At 36.3% G+C, this 16,490-nt stretch overlaps 1 protein-coding gene across 1 annotated transcript in view; it reads right to left on the bottom strand.

Moving 5' to 3' along the window:
• Thsd7b (thrombospondin type 1 domain containing 7B) overlaps positions 1 to 16,490 on the bottom strand; it is a 1,039,160-nt gene that overhangs the window by 42,385 nt on the left and 980,285 nt on the right. Inside the window, exons 18-20 of the mRNA XM_004626384.2 lie at positions 15,085 to 15,226; positions 12,781 to 12,896; positions 10,692 to 10,809 (exon numbers count right to left, since the gene is read on the bottom strand). Coding sequence (XP_004626441.1) covers positions 10,692 to 10,809; positions 12,781 to 12,896; positions 15,085 to 15,226 — 376 coding nt within the window. The remainder of the gene's footprint in view (positions 1 to 10,691; positions 10,810 to 12,780; positions 12,897 to 15,084; positions 15,227 to 16,490) is intronic.

Genomic DNA, 16,490 nt, shown 5'->3' with positions numbered 1-16,490 from the left:
ACCCATTTGACTTAATGCTCCAAAGTAACTGTAATTTAATGGTAATAGTATAGCAAATTATGATGAATAGCTTTACTTGTATGTTAAAAAAGTCGTATGTTCACATGCTTATTCTGGGTATCAGAATTTAAGCAATTGTTAAAATGTATGAATGTCTTAATATACTGATTACAAAGCAAAAAAAAAAAAAAAGAAAAAGTAAGATATAATCTTTCCCTTTTGTGACCATACACTCAGATGAAGGTTGACAGTCATTATATCCTTTCCAGTGACATGCTTTAAACAATTATTCCATGGCTTTGACACATAGACATTGAATTAGCTGAAAATTATGTTTTGCATAACTCATTCAATTGGGATATGGTCCAGGAAGCAACAAAACTACATATGTAAGAGGTAATGAAAACATGAATATAATGATAATAGATAAAACATTAAAGAAGATATCTTTCCTCCTCACCTGAATGGGGAGGAAATTAAAAAAGAATAAAAAGAAGAATCAAGATATATATAGGAACAAACTCCCTATGATGAATGTGATCATTATGTATATCTAAACTTTACCAAGATACTTAATTAATGTCAAATAGTTCATGGAATAATATATCTGAGCATTTATATAAATATAGCCATGAACCCTTTTGCAGTATAGAAATGTAAAAACATTAATGAAAGCATATGTAAAGACTTGTAATGTCCAGCATATTTATTAATATTATTATTACCAGCTTGCTTTCTACAGAGACCTTATTTCTTTGTAACATGAGCTGAATTTTTAAAGAACAAAATAATCTTTGGCAATAAATGTCATTTAGAAGTAACATTTGTGAGGATGGAGTAGGCCAAGTTAAACAACACACAAGGTAGAAAATCATGTAGTTAATCTCAATTTAATGGTCATCTTTTCTGATGCACAGAAAAGATTATTTTTTATTTTATTTTAAAGAGAATAAAAATAATAAAAACATTTGAAACATAGAATATCAAAAAACAAGATGAAAGGAAGTCTTTAAAATATTTGTTCAGGTTTGATCAGATATAGGCATTCAAAATTGTCCAAAAATTAAGCATTAGCTCTTCATTTCTATAAAGCAATAGAAATTAACAGCACAATTATGTTAGTGTGTGTGTGTGCGCACACACACACACACACACATTCACTTCTATCTTCTTTCCTCATCCTAGTTGTTCTTTCTTATTGACCACTTTACTTTTCACAATATCTATTGTACCTTTCAGATTTTATTTACTCTTTCACATCCTTACACTTAAGAGACATACAATGTTTACACACGCAGGTCTCACTTATTTCATTTATGAGAATGATCTCTTGTTGCATCCTTTTACCTATAAAAGCTTCAAATTTATCTTTCCTTATCTTTCCTTATAATCCTCCATTGTATAAAGATAGCACAACTTTTTATCAATTATTCAGTTGATGGACATGTCAGCTGTTTCTAAGACTTAGCTATCACAAACTGTGTTGCTATAAATATGAGTACACATGTATCACTGTTGTATGATGTTTTCAGTTCTTATGGAAAAATACCCAGGAGGGGAATAGCTGGATTGAATGGGATTTCTAATCCTAGTTTTTTGAGAAATCTCCACACTGATTTCCATATGACTATAGAAGTCTACATTCCTACCCACAGTGGGAAAGGGTTTGTTTTTCCACAAAGCCCCTCCAGCATTTCTCATCAGTTGATCTCTTGATGGTAGCCAGTTTTTCTGGAGTTGATGGAATCTGTATTGTTTTAATTTGCATTTCTCAAATGATCAGTGATATTGAACATTTATTCATGTGTTTATTTGTCTTTTGTATTTCTTTGAGAATTGCGTATTCATCTCAGCTGTCCATTTTTTGCGTTTGGGCTTTGAATTTTGGGGACCTCAATTTTCAAAATTATTTACATATTTCAGATAGAAGTCCTTGTCTGAGGGACAGTTGGTGACATTTCCCCCCAATTAATTGATTTTATTTTTATTCGTTTGGTGGTTTCTTTTGATGGGGAAAAAATTTCAATAAAGTGAGACTCCAGTTTTTTATTCTTTGAAGTATTTCCTGTGCAGTTTGGGTTTTGCTTATGAATTCTCTGGCTATACCTATATCTTCAAAATTTCTACCTATTTTCTCCTCCAGTAGATTTAGTGTTTCTGTTTTAATATATTTATCTTTGATTCATTTTGACTTTAGTGTTGCTCATGGTGATAGACTTGGGTCTAATTTTAGTCTTTGACATGAGAAAGCCAGTTTTTCCAACAATATTTATTAAAGAATTTACCTTTCTTTCAGTGAACATGTTTGGCCCCTTTGTCAAAGATACAACAGCTGAGTATGTCTGTAGTTGTGTCTGCATCTTCTAATCTGTTCCATTGATCCTAAGGTCTCTCTTTTTTGCCAGTAGCATGCTGATTTTATACAGTATCTTTTTAGTATAATTTCACTCCAGGGATTGTGATGCCGCCTGCCTTTCCATTGTTTCCCAGGATTGCTTTTGCTATTCTAGGTCTCTCATAGTTCCAGATGAACTTCAGGAATGTTTCTTTAAATCTATGAGATATACTAATGATACTTTGATCAGGATTGCATTGAACCTGTATAACAATTTTGGGAGTATGGTCATTTTCACAATGTGGGTTCTTCCTATACATTAGCAAGGAATATTTTTCCATTTTCTGAAATCTTCTTCAATCTCTTTTTACAGAATTCAGCAATTTTACTGTATAGATCTTTTATTTCCTTTATGAGACTGATTCCTAATTATTTCTTTTTTTTAGATGTTATTATGAAAGGCATGTTTTCCCTAATTTCTCTCTCAGTGAATTTGTTATTTTTGTACAGGAACGCTATTGATTTTTGAGTTTTGACTTTGTATCCAGCAATACTGCTGAATTTGTTTAGTACTAGGGACTAGGATGATAGTACCAGTCTAAGTACCTGCCTGGAAAGTGTAAGGACCCAGGTTTAGTCCCTGGTACCACATGCCACAACCACCACTGAAACCGGGCTTTGTGGTGCATGCCTGTAATCCCAGCCTGGGGAGGTAGAGATAGGAGGATCACTATAAGTCTGAGCTCCATAGTCAGACCCTGTACAAAATCAATCAATCAATTAATCAATCAATCAATCAATCTTTAAAAAATTGTAGGAGTCTTTTGGTTAAATGTTTTGAGTTATTCTATGGAGTGTCATGTCAGCTGTGAATAATGATAATTTAACTTTTTCCTTTTCTATCCTTATTCCTTTTGCCTTTCCTTCTTGTCTAATGTTTCTAGAACTATATTGAATAAGAGTAGTGATAGTGGGCATCCTTGCCTTTTCCTGATTTTAAAGTGAAAATTTTTAGTTTTTGCCCATTTAGTATGACATTGGCTATTGGTTTGTCATAGATGGCTTTTCATTAGATTGAGATAAAAACTATTCTAATTTTCTGTAGTTATTTTTTTCTTTCTCTATTTTAGGGAAGGGTCTACAGGGTATTCAGGGTTTCACTAGTACACTGGACTTGTATTCATTGTCTATTCACAGCCTCCCGAGAGCTGGGATTACAGGCACGTGCCACTATTCACAGTCTCAATTGCTGTCTCAGAACATCCTGGGGGGGGGGGGCTGGCACATCAGGCCCAGGGATAGAACCTCGGATCCCTGAACCTGCTTGCAGGTGCTTTAATCTGCTGAGCTATTTGTGTAGTTTTTATACTGAATGAGTCAAAAATAAATCACTAAATAAAATATTTCTACTTTCAACTCTTTCCCCTTATTAATTTGTTGTTAAACGTTTGGTACCTACTCCATAATACTGTTTTACAATAAAAACTTCAAGACAAAAGAACAAGATACATGTGATACCAGGAAAAAAAAAAAACTCATCAACTGTTATGCATTTTTGATCTATTTATTAAACTTAGTCATATATCTGTGGTGATACCAGTTTACTGTACAATGATTTTTGTCATAAAATTGTTACTCATTATGGAGGGAGGGACTATATGAGTGATTACAATGTGCTACATAATATGCCAATGATCATCTCTTCTTCCTTTAACTTTTATTTTATTTAGTTACTTATTTTGAGATAGAGTCTCACTATGTAATCCAGGTTGGCCTGAAATGACTAGCCTCCAATTCACAGCTATCCTCCTGCTTCCCCCTCCCAAGGGCTGGGATTGCAGGTGTGCACCGCCACACCTGGCATGCTCAGCTCTGCCTTCATTATCCCACATTCTGCCCCTTCCTTTCCATCAGGAAAGTTGTCTCTTCTGCATTCCATCCCCAGGCCAAACAAATTACTTCAACAAAGCCTCAGGCTGTGCTCCAGACACTGCTATAAATATTCTACTACACAATAAAGTGAAGCTCAGAGACGTTCAACAGTTTTTGAAATTTATCAAACAGGAAGGATTGAAACAAATGTTTGCCTTCCTCCAAAAGCATGTGTTTTCCAATAAATCTCATTTGGTCTGTGTCATGAGTGTTAGTTGCTTTGTTTAAGGTCCTTTGAACAAGTTTGAAAATTGTATTTAGGTCCACCTTCTGCAGTAAATTCATTGCTGTATCCATATACTTCATATTTTTTCTTCAGTAAAAGGTAATTAAGATTAATGTACTAACACCTTTCTCCAATGATAACTCTTTACTTGCTTTTGAGTGCTCATTAGAGTAAATTTTTGAGAGCAGTAGAAAAATCTGATTGCATATAAAAGGCACAATTAATTTCTTGCACACAGATTTTTATATCAGACATGTATTACAACCTGGCTGAAACTATGCTTTCACCTCTCTTAGAAAATGTCATATAAATTTTTATTTTTACTTATCTTAAATATAATCCCTGGTGAACATGTATTTCAAGTCAAAATTATTTTCCAGTGTAATAGAGTAGAAAAAAGTTACAGATCTGAGCTATAACCTAAGGACAGCTTTAATGTATGTGTTCAGGATTGTTGGAGACAGGAGATAACGGTAATGATTCTTCATCAGAGGGATGGTCTGTGGTGATTCTCTATAGAAGAATCCAATGTCTTATCTGAACATTCCTTCAGCCACCCAACTACCTTTCAACCCAAAAAGCACACAACACAATCAAGATTCCATAGGCCGTTCAGGGTAAAACTGAATAATATACTCTCAGCCTAGATCATATCTCTTTATTGAGGATTATTACTCAAGGAAGTAATAAGCCCATAGTTTTGGATATCAAGATAGGCTCCAACATAATAGGGGGTGGGACAGATCTTTCAAGGGAAAAAGATGAAACACTCTCAGCTTTGTCTGGCTATAAAGTGTCCAGACTTTCAGTGGTAAGATATATGTATGCACTGTAACTGCTTTCTTCTTTTCTACTCTAATCATATTAGTCCCATTAACACTGGAGAAAACTTGATAAGCATTGTAAATAATCCATTAACAGCACCCCAGTAAAGAACTCCCATGGTATACAAGTAAAGGTCAGAGCAAATAATTTTGGTAATGTTTACATGTCCTGTCTGTTTTTTATAAACAAAACCATGAGAGTTATATAATTTTTTTCTCTGTAAGATTGATAGCTACATTCCTAGTAAAGGGACTTGATGTTATGCAACATTACTGACAGGGAGATGGGTTGTATTTAGTGGAGACAATTCAGAGAGGCTTCCCAAAGCTGTAATGTAACTTGGCTCTAAAAACTAAAATCCATTTTTGTTGCTCAGTCCCACATATAACAGTAAATTATAAGAATTTTTATAAAATAATACATCATCTGCCCAGGTATGTGTGTATAAAGGTGACCATATAATGTCATACACAAAAGGCCACAACTGGAACATACCAGGTCTTTGGAAATGATCCAGCCTGGTTTCAAATCCAGGCTACACAATGAAGAAGCTGTATGATCTTGTGCAGATTGTTCAATTGTGTATCACTATACCTGTAAATTAGGCCCACGGTTCATAGGACCTTTATGAAACCTGTTGACATCAATAATTGATAATTTTGCCCTTGACCAATGGTTTTTATGAAGTAATCATTGTAATATTTCATCATTCTATAGGTAGAAACTAGTGCAAATTAGCTCTTCCAATGATGTGTGAGCTGCTCCAAGTTCCACACTTTACCATTGGAAAAGTGTGTTCTAAAACTCAGATGAAACTCAGAACACCATTGAGCCACATTCTTAGCCTGAAAGTATATGAATGGTTTCCCACATAGCCTTTTTCTCCACTCCACTATCCAGCTTCTTGTCCTGTTGCTATAGGAACTAATTACTTGGTATAGAAAATAAGCTAGAATTACCATCACACCATGTTCAGCCCAGGACACTACACTCAAACTTTATGCAGATGCCAAAAGTGAAGGTTACTCATTTAACCTTGAAATATGAATGAAAAACACCTGGAAATGAAAACCTCCTAGGCTGGGTGTGGTGGGCCACACCTATAATTCCAGGACTCAATAGGCTGAAGCAGGAGGAATACTGTGAGTTCAAAACCAGCCTGGGGTTACACAGTGAGTTTAGGACAAGCCTGAACTACATAGGTACCTGTCTCAAAAAAGCAAAAACGAACAACTAACAAAAAATTGTAGTACTCTGGGGCTAAAAAGTTAGATTTTTATCATGAGCTAGAATTGACAGAAGAGCTACATGCCATATGGGAAACACAAGGGCAGGCTGGATTGTGTAGTATAGAAAAATATGACAAACTCATACATTAAATTAAAAAATATAAGACAGGCAAATATTATAATCTGGAATTAACTATAGTCTTAAAATCTTATTGCTTAAATAATAATTATAAATAATTAATGATGTTTCAAATTTAGGGAGTTCCATTTTCTACTGATCTGGTGAAAATTCAATAGACAAAGAACATGACTAATCCAAATATTAAGCTCTTCTGTTACAAGATCTGATCTATGCAATCTCCCTTTAAAGATTTCCCACTGCAAGCTTCGAATCAGTTTCTTTCTAACCTAAAATAAATTGGATTTAAAATGTTCTGTCCTTGAAATCTTTAACACAATCAGAAAGGATATGCCAAGCTTCAGGTGTACATTAAAGAGGGAATTCAAGTACTTGGACAAGGAAGTAAGAGCTCATTTCAAAATTTCCTCTTTGATCAATGGACTTCTGAGTGTTGGATGGTGAGGTTGGTTCACGAGGTTTTGTTGAACAACTTAGTGAACTCATAAACAGAAGTATTTCTGTCTCTGATAAAGAAGTCAGCCCAGAGCTACAGGTGCTGAGGTCTGACTCCCAAGTAATACACACCACGCACTGTGCCTCCTTTCACATGACTGTAAACCATTATCTTTTCTGTGCTCTGTGTCCCAGTGCCACAGTCAGCTGGGCAAAGCAGTGGTTCAGACAGAAGCCACTCGCAACTCGCAGACCTACCGCCTCGGAAGGACAAGGCACAGATGCTTCCAACAATAGTCTCCAACCCTTGCAGCTCCAGAATTTTGGCTGTTTTAAGAAAAAAGTTCATTGGTGAAAAAGTCCAGGGCTAGGAGGTACAAGACAACGAGAGATACTCAGCGTGGTCCTGATGGTAGCTGCTCAGAAAGTGGAGGCTCGTGTGTCCTGCTGCTCCTTGTGCTGCTCAATTTACTTACTTTTGAAAATTGAGATCAGGCACAAAGAAATACACTTAGAAAATATTCTTTTTTTTTAACCTGAAGATTCTAACATAGAATCTGTAATTTTAAAGGTACTTAAAATGCTTTGTGAGAGTAAACATGGAGTAGCCTAGCAAAGAAAACTCTAACTGTAAGTTATGATACCATCTTGTCACTTCACTTTGATATATTATCACTCCTCAGTGGCCTTCCTTCCCTCACCCCTCATTCTCCTGCAACACACTGGTAATACCAGTTTAGGCTTCTGCATAGGACATAATATTTAATTTTCTGTGCTTATCTACTTGTTGAATTGCTTTCTCTCCATCTTTTCATTACTATTCAAGTTTCCACTAGAGCATTAGTTTTATAAAGGCCTGGGATCTTATCTTTTCCGTGCAAAGTTTATTCTATTTGCTTCCTACACTTGTATTTTCAATAATGAAAGAGGACAGTATTTGATGCTAGGATAACAGGAAAAAACATCTTAAATCTTTGTTGAGTGAAAAAAAGGAGTAGCCAAATACATCTGCATTTAGATTCCTGGAAGGCTTGACACCTGTCAGGATTATGCAATGCTTCAAAGCTTTCAAAAGGTAAACTCTCTGATTTTAACTTCAAAGAATTAAGACATCTAGAGGTTATAAAAACATTTCCAAAAGTTATTGCATTTGTCCCTGAAAAGCTGTCCATTGATGATCTATAATCGGTCTCATACTTATAGGCCAGTCTATGTCACTCACATGATTCCCCAAGCCTTTCTGGGGTTTGATTTCTCTTAGGAGTTAACAGGCTTCATTTAGCTCTGTGGGCTTCTGTTCACATAGGTCTTTCCCTACAAGGCTTTTCTTTATTATTCTGAGGACTTGAGAAGGCTAAGTTTAAGCTCAGACTTTAAGAAGATTCCTACTTAGTAAGGTTCTTTTATTTGTGTTTCCTAAAAACACAGGGTCTGAAGATGCCACAAAATTAACAGATCAGCTTTAAAAGTTAGAGTGACATTTTGGTACTAAGCATATGATTCAGGGTTTTATTTGTAACAGTGGTGTGTTAGAATAACAGAACAGTCTTTCATGTTTCAGTAACTTGGCACAGTGGCAGAATTAAGGCTTTTATGCAAAAATAAAAATATACAGATTTTTTTCTCTCCTTGCATTAGATTCATTGCTGGGTCATGGGGATGAAAACTTATAAGTCACCATTGCCAGGTTCCTGGCTTCCTGTGGGCTCACAACTCAACATAGCACCTCTTCCCCTTTCAGCTCTCTCTTTATTGGTCCAGAATTGCCTGGGAAAGGACAATTGATAAGTAAAACTCTTTGAATGCAGTTAACACTATGCTCCATCAGAACTGTGGAAATTCATTCATGGAGAATTCAAAGAGGAGTGATGGCTCTTCAGAATGATGGATAGTACAATCAATCCATGTATGGTGGGAATCAGAAGAGGCAATAGTGTGGATGGATGATGGTGATGCACTGTATGTGAGGGAAAGCACCACAGTGGGAAAAGCATGAAGCGCTCAAGGGTGTGAGTGAAATCCAGTGTACTGCAACAGACAACGTTATAGGACAGTGTATCATGGGAGAGACAGAGAGCAACAGCACAGCTAAGATCCTGCAGGTATTTTGGGGCTATGCTCACAGTGCAGGCTTTGTCTTTCCTCTCTGTTGTTCTGGTATCTTTTAGTGCTGGGGGAGTAACACATTTTCAGAGTGGCCCTTGAGGAGTATAGTGCTTGTGGATGTGAGACAAGCAGGTGGCTCACCTGTGCATTGAAAGGTAATCAAATGCTCTAATGACAAGCATCATGAATATAACACCTCTCATTTGCATGAACCACTATTGAATACAGGACCACACACTTTTATGTGCTTATTTACTGTCTGTTCTTGACCAACTAGTCATTAAAGTACATGAAATTAGGAAACCGTCTTTTATTTTCCAACAATGGTAACCCCAAACATAGAACTGTACCTGGCACTTTTATATTATATTTGTTTATTGAGTAAATGAAAAGATGAATGACAGGCTAACTCAATAGGAAAACATCTGATTGCATTTGCACTTTTAAAATGTCAGTCTGTATTTTGGTATATAGATACTGAGGAGAGTAAAAAAAATGAGATGTGAAAATGGGTGGTGAAGTTGGCCATGTCATAAGAAAAATCTTTAAAAGACCAGAGGAATTCTTGTAACCCTCTCTACTCCTGGAAGGTTAGAGGAAGGATGTGGAAATCGACATGCACAAAATAACTAGACTGAATCAGTTGTTTCAGTAAGAGTCTTTCTAAACTTCATATCCTTTAACTCTCAAACCAAAAGCAGTTACAGTGTTAGTTCTGTATAACAAATACCTAAGATAATCAAATCACACAGACGGGTGGTGTATTTTTGTTCATGGTTTTAGGCCACACTGGTTTGCGCACCTGCTTTGGTCTTGTCAATGGTACATTGTGGAACAAAGCCACTCACCTCACAGATGGGAAGCTAATGAGCTAAAGATCAGGGGCTGAGGTTCCAGAATTCTCTTCAAAGACCTGTCCCCAGGCAGCCAAAAACTTCTTACTAAGATCACTCCCTTAAGATTCTACCAATTCCCAATAATACCACTCTGGGGACTAAACATTTACTCAATACATGAACTTTTCATGGATTCTTAAGATCCAAAATATGGCACCCATAAGATATAGATGATGTCCAACTTATAAATAAAAGTTTAAATTATTTACTTAAATAGTTATGATTTAAGCCTAGATTTTCTCAGCTACAAAGTAGACACCTCATCAGAAACTGTACCATGAAACCTCTCCAGAAAAATGAGTAATTATAGACCACCATAGAAATGTTGGTCATCTATGCTAACACCTGCTCCTTAGCATGAATATTGTCCCAGAAGTTTAGCAGCTTCTTTGAATCTTTGTTATCTAATGGCCAGGAAGCCAGGTTCTGTCTCTGTTCTGCTCTAGGTCAGCATCATGTCAACTTTGATTGGCCACCATGCTTAACCCACTTATTAAATCATCACATATTTCAACATGTTCAAAAACTAAACTATTCAATAGGAGTAGGTATCAGGGAAACCAAATACCTCCTTGGCCGCAGGTCTGTGAACATTCTGTCCATGCCGTCCACGCCGAGAGCTGACAGTTGACCACACATTCTACGAGGCAAGGAACGCTCATTCTCTGAGGCTTCTCCAAATTAGACTGCAAATGGAAACGAAGTATGACTTCACTGGAGGAATCACGTCACTGTCAAATCAAACCTCTGTTCTTTCACAGGGCAGACTACTCTTTAACCTGAATTAAATAATCTTTTCACTTTTGAGTAGAGACAAAACAAGTCCTTTCTTGGCTAGCTATCCTTATTTCACACAAAAAAATTGCTGTCCCAAACTCCTTTTTATAAAACCATAAACTTTAGAATAGACCTGCCATTGGGGTATTGGGAAAGTAAGATGCCATGTGACACAGAGACCTGTCTTGTTGCTTAGCCAACAAGGATAACACAGGATGACATCTTAAGGATGACATACAGGGACCCCATCTGGGACAAAGTACACATATGGCTCAAAATTAGTAGACAGTGAAGTTAAAATGTAAGTAAAGGAGGAATCAAAATGAAATCAACAACCCATCTGAAGTCCATAAAGAAGACCAACTGAACAGAAAATATAATCATGTTTATAATTATGGGGCAAACTTGGGGATGCCATTTATTTTCTTCTTCTTTCTGAAATCAGCATCTAGAAACAACCATCTGTGATTTTCTAGTAGCCAAGGTAGAAGAGGTCTTAGTGAAAGAATAAATCACCTGAGAGACACAGATACAATAATGAAACGTGCTATAAGAATCACACACTCTTTGTGTGTTTAATGAGGAAAACCTTGACATTCAACATGTGTTAAATAGTAGTAACACATCTACCTCAAGGTAAAATTAATTATAGCATAATGACTTGCCAAGTGAATAAAATAGAAATTACCACAATGGGATTTATGATTCATTTATGAAATATTGATATTTTAGTTAGACAAATAATCTGGGACTTTTTAAATATTCCTTGAATATTTATTGGGCGTATACTATTTAGAAAGCAAACCTGACACAGATTTCCTTTTAATGAATAGCTTTCATCTTTCTTATTAAAAGATGCATCATAAACACTAAATATTTGGAATTGTAGATGGCTAATTTACTTTATTTTTTCTAAGGCAGTGACTTCTTAGGACACAGATTGCATAAAACAAAATGATAAAATAAATCACTGATCCTTGGCAGAAATACTTCACACTGCGTCAGCCAAGTTGGGAATTTGACGAAGAGGAACACCCAATTTCAGATGATCTGTCCCAGGTTGGTGTCCTGGTCAGTGCTCTTCCTGTTACTTATAGAGCATGCTGTGCTCAATCTTAAGCTAAGTTAGAAGAGGTGAAGAAGGTTTTGTTCTGTTTTGGTTTCTACATTTATACTCCAAATATGTCTGGAGGAATGAGACCAATTTTCATTTTGCAGGTTTGTTACAAGGTCTCTGTGGCAACCTAAATTAACTTGTCCCCTATTTCCAATTTCTTACAAAGATTGTTTCAGGGATTCTTATAGTGTGATAACATCTTTATGTCTATTAAACTTCCCCCATAGAACTTTGCACTTATATATGGAACAGGAAATGCCAACTTCTTTAGAAGAGGGCTGATTATAGCTTTTCTTCAAACTAAAAATAGCTTGTCACCAGGAAAAAAGACATAATTAAAAAATTCACAATTCTCTATTTAAAAATTGACAAGGAACATTTTATGTGGATTAAAAAATATAACTATGTCATTTATCCAGCAATCATTTACTAAGCAAATGACTGCAGTAGTCTAACAGCACATCTGTGTCCATTTTACATGAACATTACTTATATATAACTCATCCACCTAAGACAAGCGGTCATAATACAACAGTAAAATCCCCACTGTCTGCAATGTGTTACCAAGAAAGTATCATCTCATCATTTTGACCAAAGCCAAACTACTGAGATATAATGTACTATTGACATCTTCTTTTACATTAAGTGAACTTAAGCTGAGAAAAAACAAGTTAGAGTCTGTGATCCACAACATACACCATAAAAGCTATGGATCAATACTGAGACAAGCCACAAATGCAGGATCTCAACATCATCACATTACCTGCTCGCACTGGTCCATGCTGACGGGCTTGCCATCGCTGCGCACACAGCTCAGCAGGCGAGTTCTGACCCCCTGACCACAGGATGCATTTTCACTCAGCTGGCATGTGCTCCACTCTAAAGCATAGGATCACCCATTGTGAGGCTCAAAAGTACAGCCATATGAGCAAAGTACAACAAAACCTTGAATGTCTACCCTGGTGAAGATGTAGAGTCCATAAATAATCCTAAAACCATTCCCAGATGGCTTTGGAAAGCAGTACACAATTATTTTCTTGCAGAAAAAATGAACAGATTAAAAAATAAGAAAATAAATAAACTAAATAAATGAAAGGGGGTTGTCTTCCTCAGTTTACTTTCCAGAGGCAAATACACAAATTATTTGTTAGAATTGTTTCACTTTGGCTTGAAAGACCCTAATTAAACTGGTGAAGTGAATCTACGTTCAAACATTCTGTTGGAGATAAGTGAGAGAGAACCCTCAGAAATGATGCCAGGCACTGTAGCTTGAAGGTTTTTGCTACCCTCACCCAATCCATACACTAAAATCCTAACTGTAAGGATCACAGTACTAGGACCTTAAGTGGTGGTTAGGCCGTGAGGGCACAAGGCTCATAAGTAGGATTAATGCCTTCATTGAAGGGACCATAGGAAGCTTCAGTGACCCTTCCATCATGTGAGAGGGCAAGAATGTGTCATCTGAGAGGTAGCAGACCTCACAGGCACCAATCCTACCAGCACCATGATGTTGGACTTTCTAGCCTCCAGAACTGTGAGAAAGAAATCTCTATTATTCATAAGCCTGCTCAGTCTATAGTGATTTATTGCAGCAGCCTAAATGAACCGACCACCAGTCTTGGACACTAACTTGAAAATGTTTTCAAAGAATAGATTCAATAGCTAGCCAGTTTTTGTGTACTTGGTACAGTATAGAAAATATGTATTAGTACACTCCTTTTTGCCTCCAAAAAGTAATGAGGAAAAGACAATCAGAAACTGCGATTTGTTATCATAAGAAAAAGTCAAACAGGTTTGGCCACTCACATTAAAAAAGTAGATAGGGAGTTACAGTAAACTATGCTGGAGTTAACCTGACTTTTAAAAACCACAGTGGTTGTCATGGATAGAAATGTAAACCTTGTTCATATCAGGGAAAACCTTTTAAAGAAGATTTTCCATTTTTGGTAAATGATTTTAGCATTCAATAGGAATAACAAACCCATGTATAGTAAAACCAATCTTAAAAAATATGCTTTTCCAATAAAGGAAACATCATTGGATTTCTAAAAAATTACTGTAAGATTTATTTATTTATTTATTTATTTATTTATTTAAGAACCTGGGATTGAACTCAGGCCCTTGTGCTTGCCAGGGAAGCACTTATTACACTGAGCCATCTTCCCGGCCCCCAAAAATTACCATAAAAACTAAAGATCCAAAGAAAAAGGATAAAGATAATCTTTCTCCTATAAAATAATAGATAATCTTAACAGATAATCTTTCTTCTATAAAAACCAGCAGACACCGACCATGGGATTTCCTAAGAGCTTTTCTGCACAAGGAACCTCAGTAATGCCAATGGGACCACAGCAGGAGATTTTTTTTTCCAGGAAAAGATGTTCCTTTGCTTCTGAATGCTTATGGCAGCATGGCCCTCTATACTGAACAAAATGCTGAGACTTAACATGGTTCCACATTTTGTGACACTTTTGTAGGTTTACTGTTGCAGGAAATGGCAGGTAGCAGATCAATATGACTATGATAGTCTTTAGGTTGTAGGTACTGAACACTGTGCTACCCTAGGAAAACTTGGGCAACAGCAGAATAACTAAGGTGATGTAATTCTCACTCTTTCTCTCAAATATCTCTATCAGTCAGGACTCTCATTCATTCTTTTCGAGACCTACAAAGAATATACCATAAATATGAAGTTTTGAAATAATAAAAGCCACAAAAACATGAGACCCTGTGACAGGGTCATTACATTTTTCTATCACTAGTAAATTATTCTTTGCTAGTTACTTTTGTTATTTCATTTTATAACAGCTCAATTAATATTATTCAGAAATATTATCAAATCTTTCTAAGCCTCCATAGTTTAGTGACTCCAGGTGGCCTTGTTTCATATACAGTCCAAGAATTGGCATATTTTTCTGTGAAAGGACACTGGAAATAACAAGCCCTCAGACTTTTGAGCTATACACTCACCCATTCTCTTTCCTATCCTAAAGCCTCAGAAGAAACACACACACAAGCATTTCTTCCAAAATCCAGTGTTCAGAGAGAAGACCAAGCTCAACTGTACCTGTTAGATTGTACTGGAACTGGAAGCAGTTTTCATTAAGAAGGCAGGGCCGCACCTGTGTGTCCTCTGCACAAGTCCTTGAGCTCACAGAGGGCCGCAGCAGATAGCGAGTTCTTCTCTGCATTGTGTGGGGGTCACAGGACTGCAAAAACCACAGATGGCCCAGGGTTAGTTAATAAAATACACACAGTTATTGGTATTCAAGTAGTCACATATACAACTAAAGGAAAGAGACAATGGTGAGTGTTGAACAGAATTATTTTGAAAACCAAACCATTTTATGATTAATTGAAATGACATTCTGTTCTGTCATCCTTCTAAAAGCTCTTCTTTATGTGTGATATCTTAAAGGCTACATTTCTATTTCCCATGTAGTGTTAGGAATATGGAAATTATTTTCATCAATTAATGTACTCTGTGCTCTAAAACAGTCTGCCATACAGTAAGAAATCCATACATATTGTTTAAATGAAGGAAAAAAGGAAAACATTGTCCCTGTGACCTCAAAGAGTCTACACTTGATCTTAGCCAAAAGGCTCAGAAGCGATTCAAATAGTCTAATCCAATAGAAATCACATAGAAAATTTTAATGAGAAAGTTGTTTTTTAAATCTCAGAATAAACAAGTATAGAGAAAGAATTATGAAATCAAGACTGTCAGAAATACATAAGAAATTTCTTTTTGTTTGTGAAGCTCCTGATCCATATGCCATGAGACACTGCCTAATATAGTTATTTCAGGAAAATAATTGTATTAATATGAACTACAAAGATTATCTGAAAATTCTCAATACACATGGGCCGCCATGTCCTCCTACAACTGCATGTCCTACAACCCTCTAGAGCCAGGGAAATTTGCTTGTCAAGTCTCAATGAAGTGCTCCACCTGCAGTAGGCGTTCTAGCTCCTCCCACTACAAAATTCTAAATTGTTCTCCAAACCATGCTTCACATTCCTTAAAGCACTAATAAAGGCTCACTTCTCTCAAGGTCTCTCCAAGGTCATTTTTAAATTTCCCTTTAGAGCAAATTTCCATGCATGTTCAGGGATTTCTCTGCAGATTCACTTTTGAATTCATAAATACACAATATACGTATATTCTCTGCTACACCTGTCCTTTATTGTCATTTCTCATTTCCTTGTGACCCCGCTTCGTTTCATTGCAAATTCCTTAGGGGCTAATGGATCATGACTTCTACTTCTCCTGTCACTACCTGAAATATTGATATAAATTACATACAGTAATTATTTAATAAGTAGTATTGAGTACATAAAAAACAAGCAATTCTAAATCCTCCAAAATATACAGAGAGGGGCTGGTGAGATGGCTCAGTGGTCTAAAGCACCTACTTAGAACAAGCTTAGCAAAGCACAGGGACCGCGGTTCAATCCCCCAGCACCACATGC

The sequence above is a fragment of the Octodon degus genome, unplaced genomic scaffold (genome assembly GCF_000260255.1).
Source record: "Octodon degus isolate 3935 unplaced genomic scaffold, OctDeg1.0 scaffold00014, whole genome shotgun sequence".
In the NCBI taxonomy this organism is placed as follows: domain Eukaryota; kingdom Metazoa; phylum Chordata; class Mammalia; order Rodentia; family Octodontidae; genus Octodon; species Octodon degus.
The sequence above is the reverse complement of the archived record's forward strand: the minus strand, read 5'-3'. Positions and strand labels throughout refer to the sequence as shown.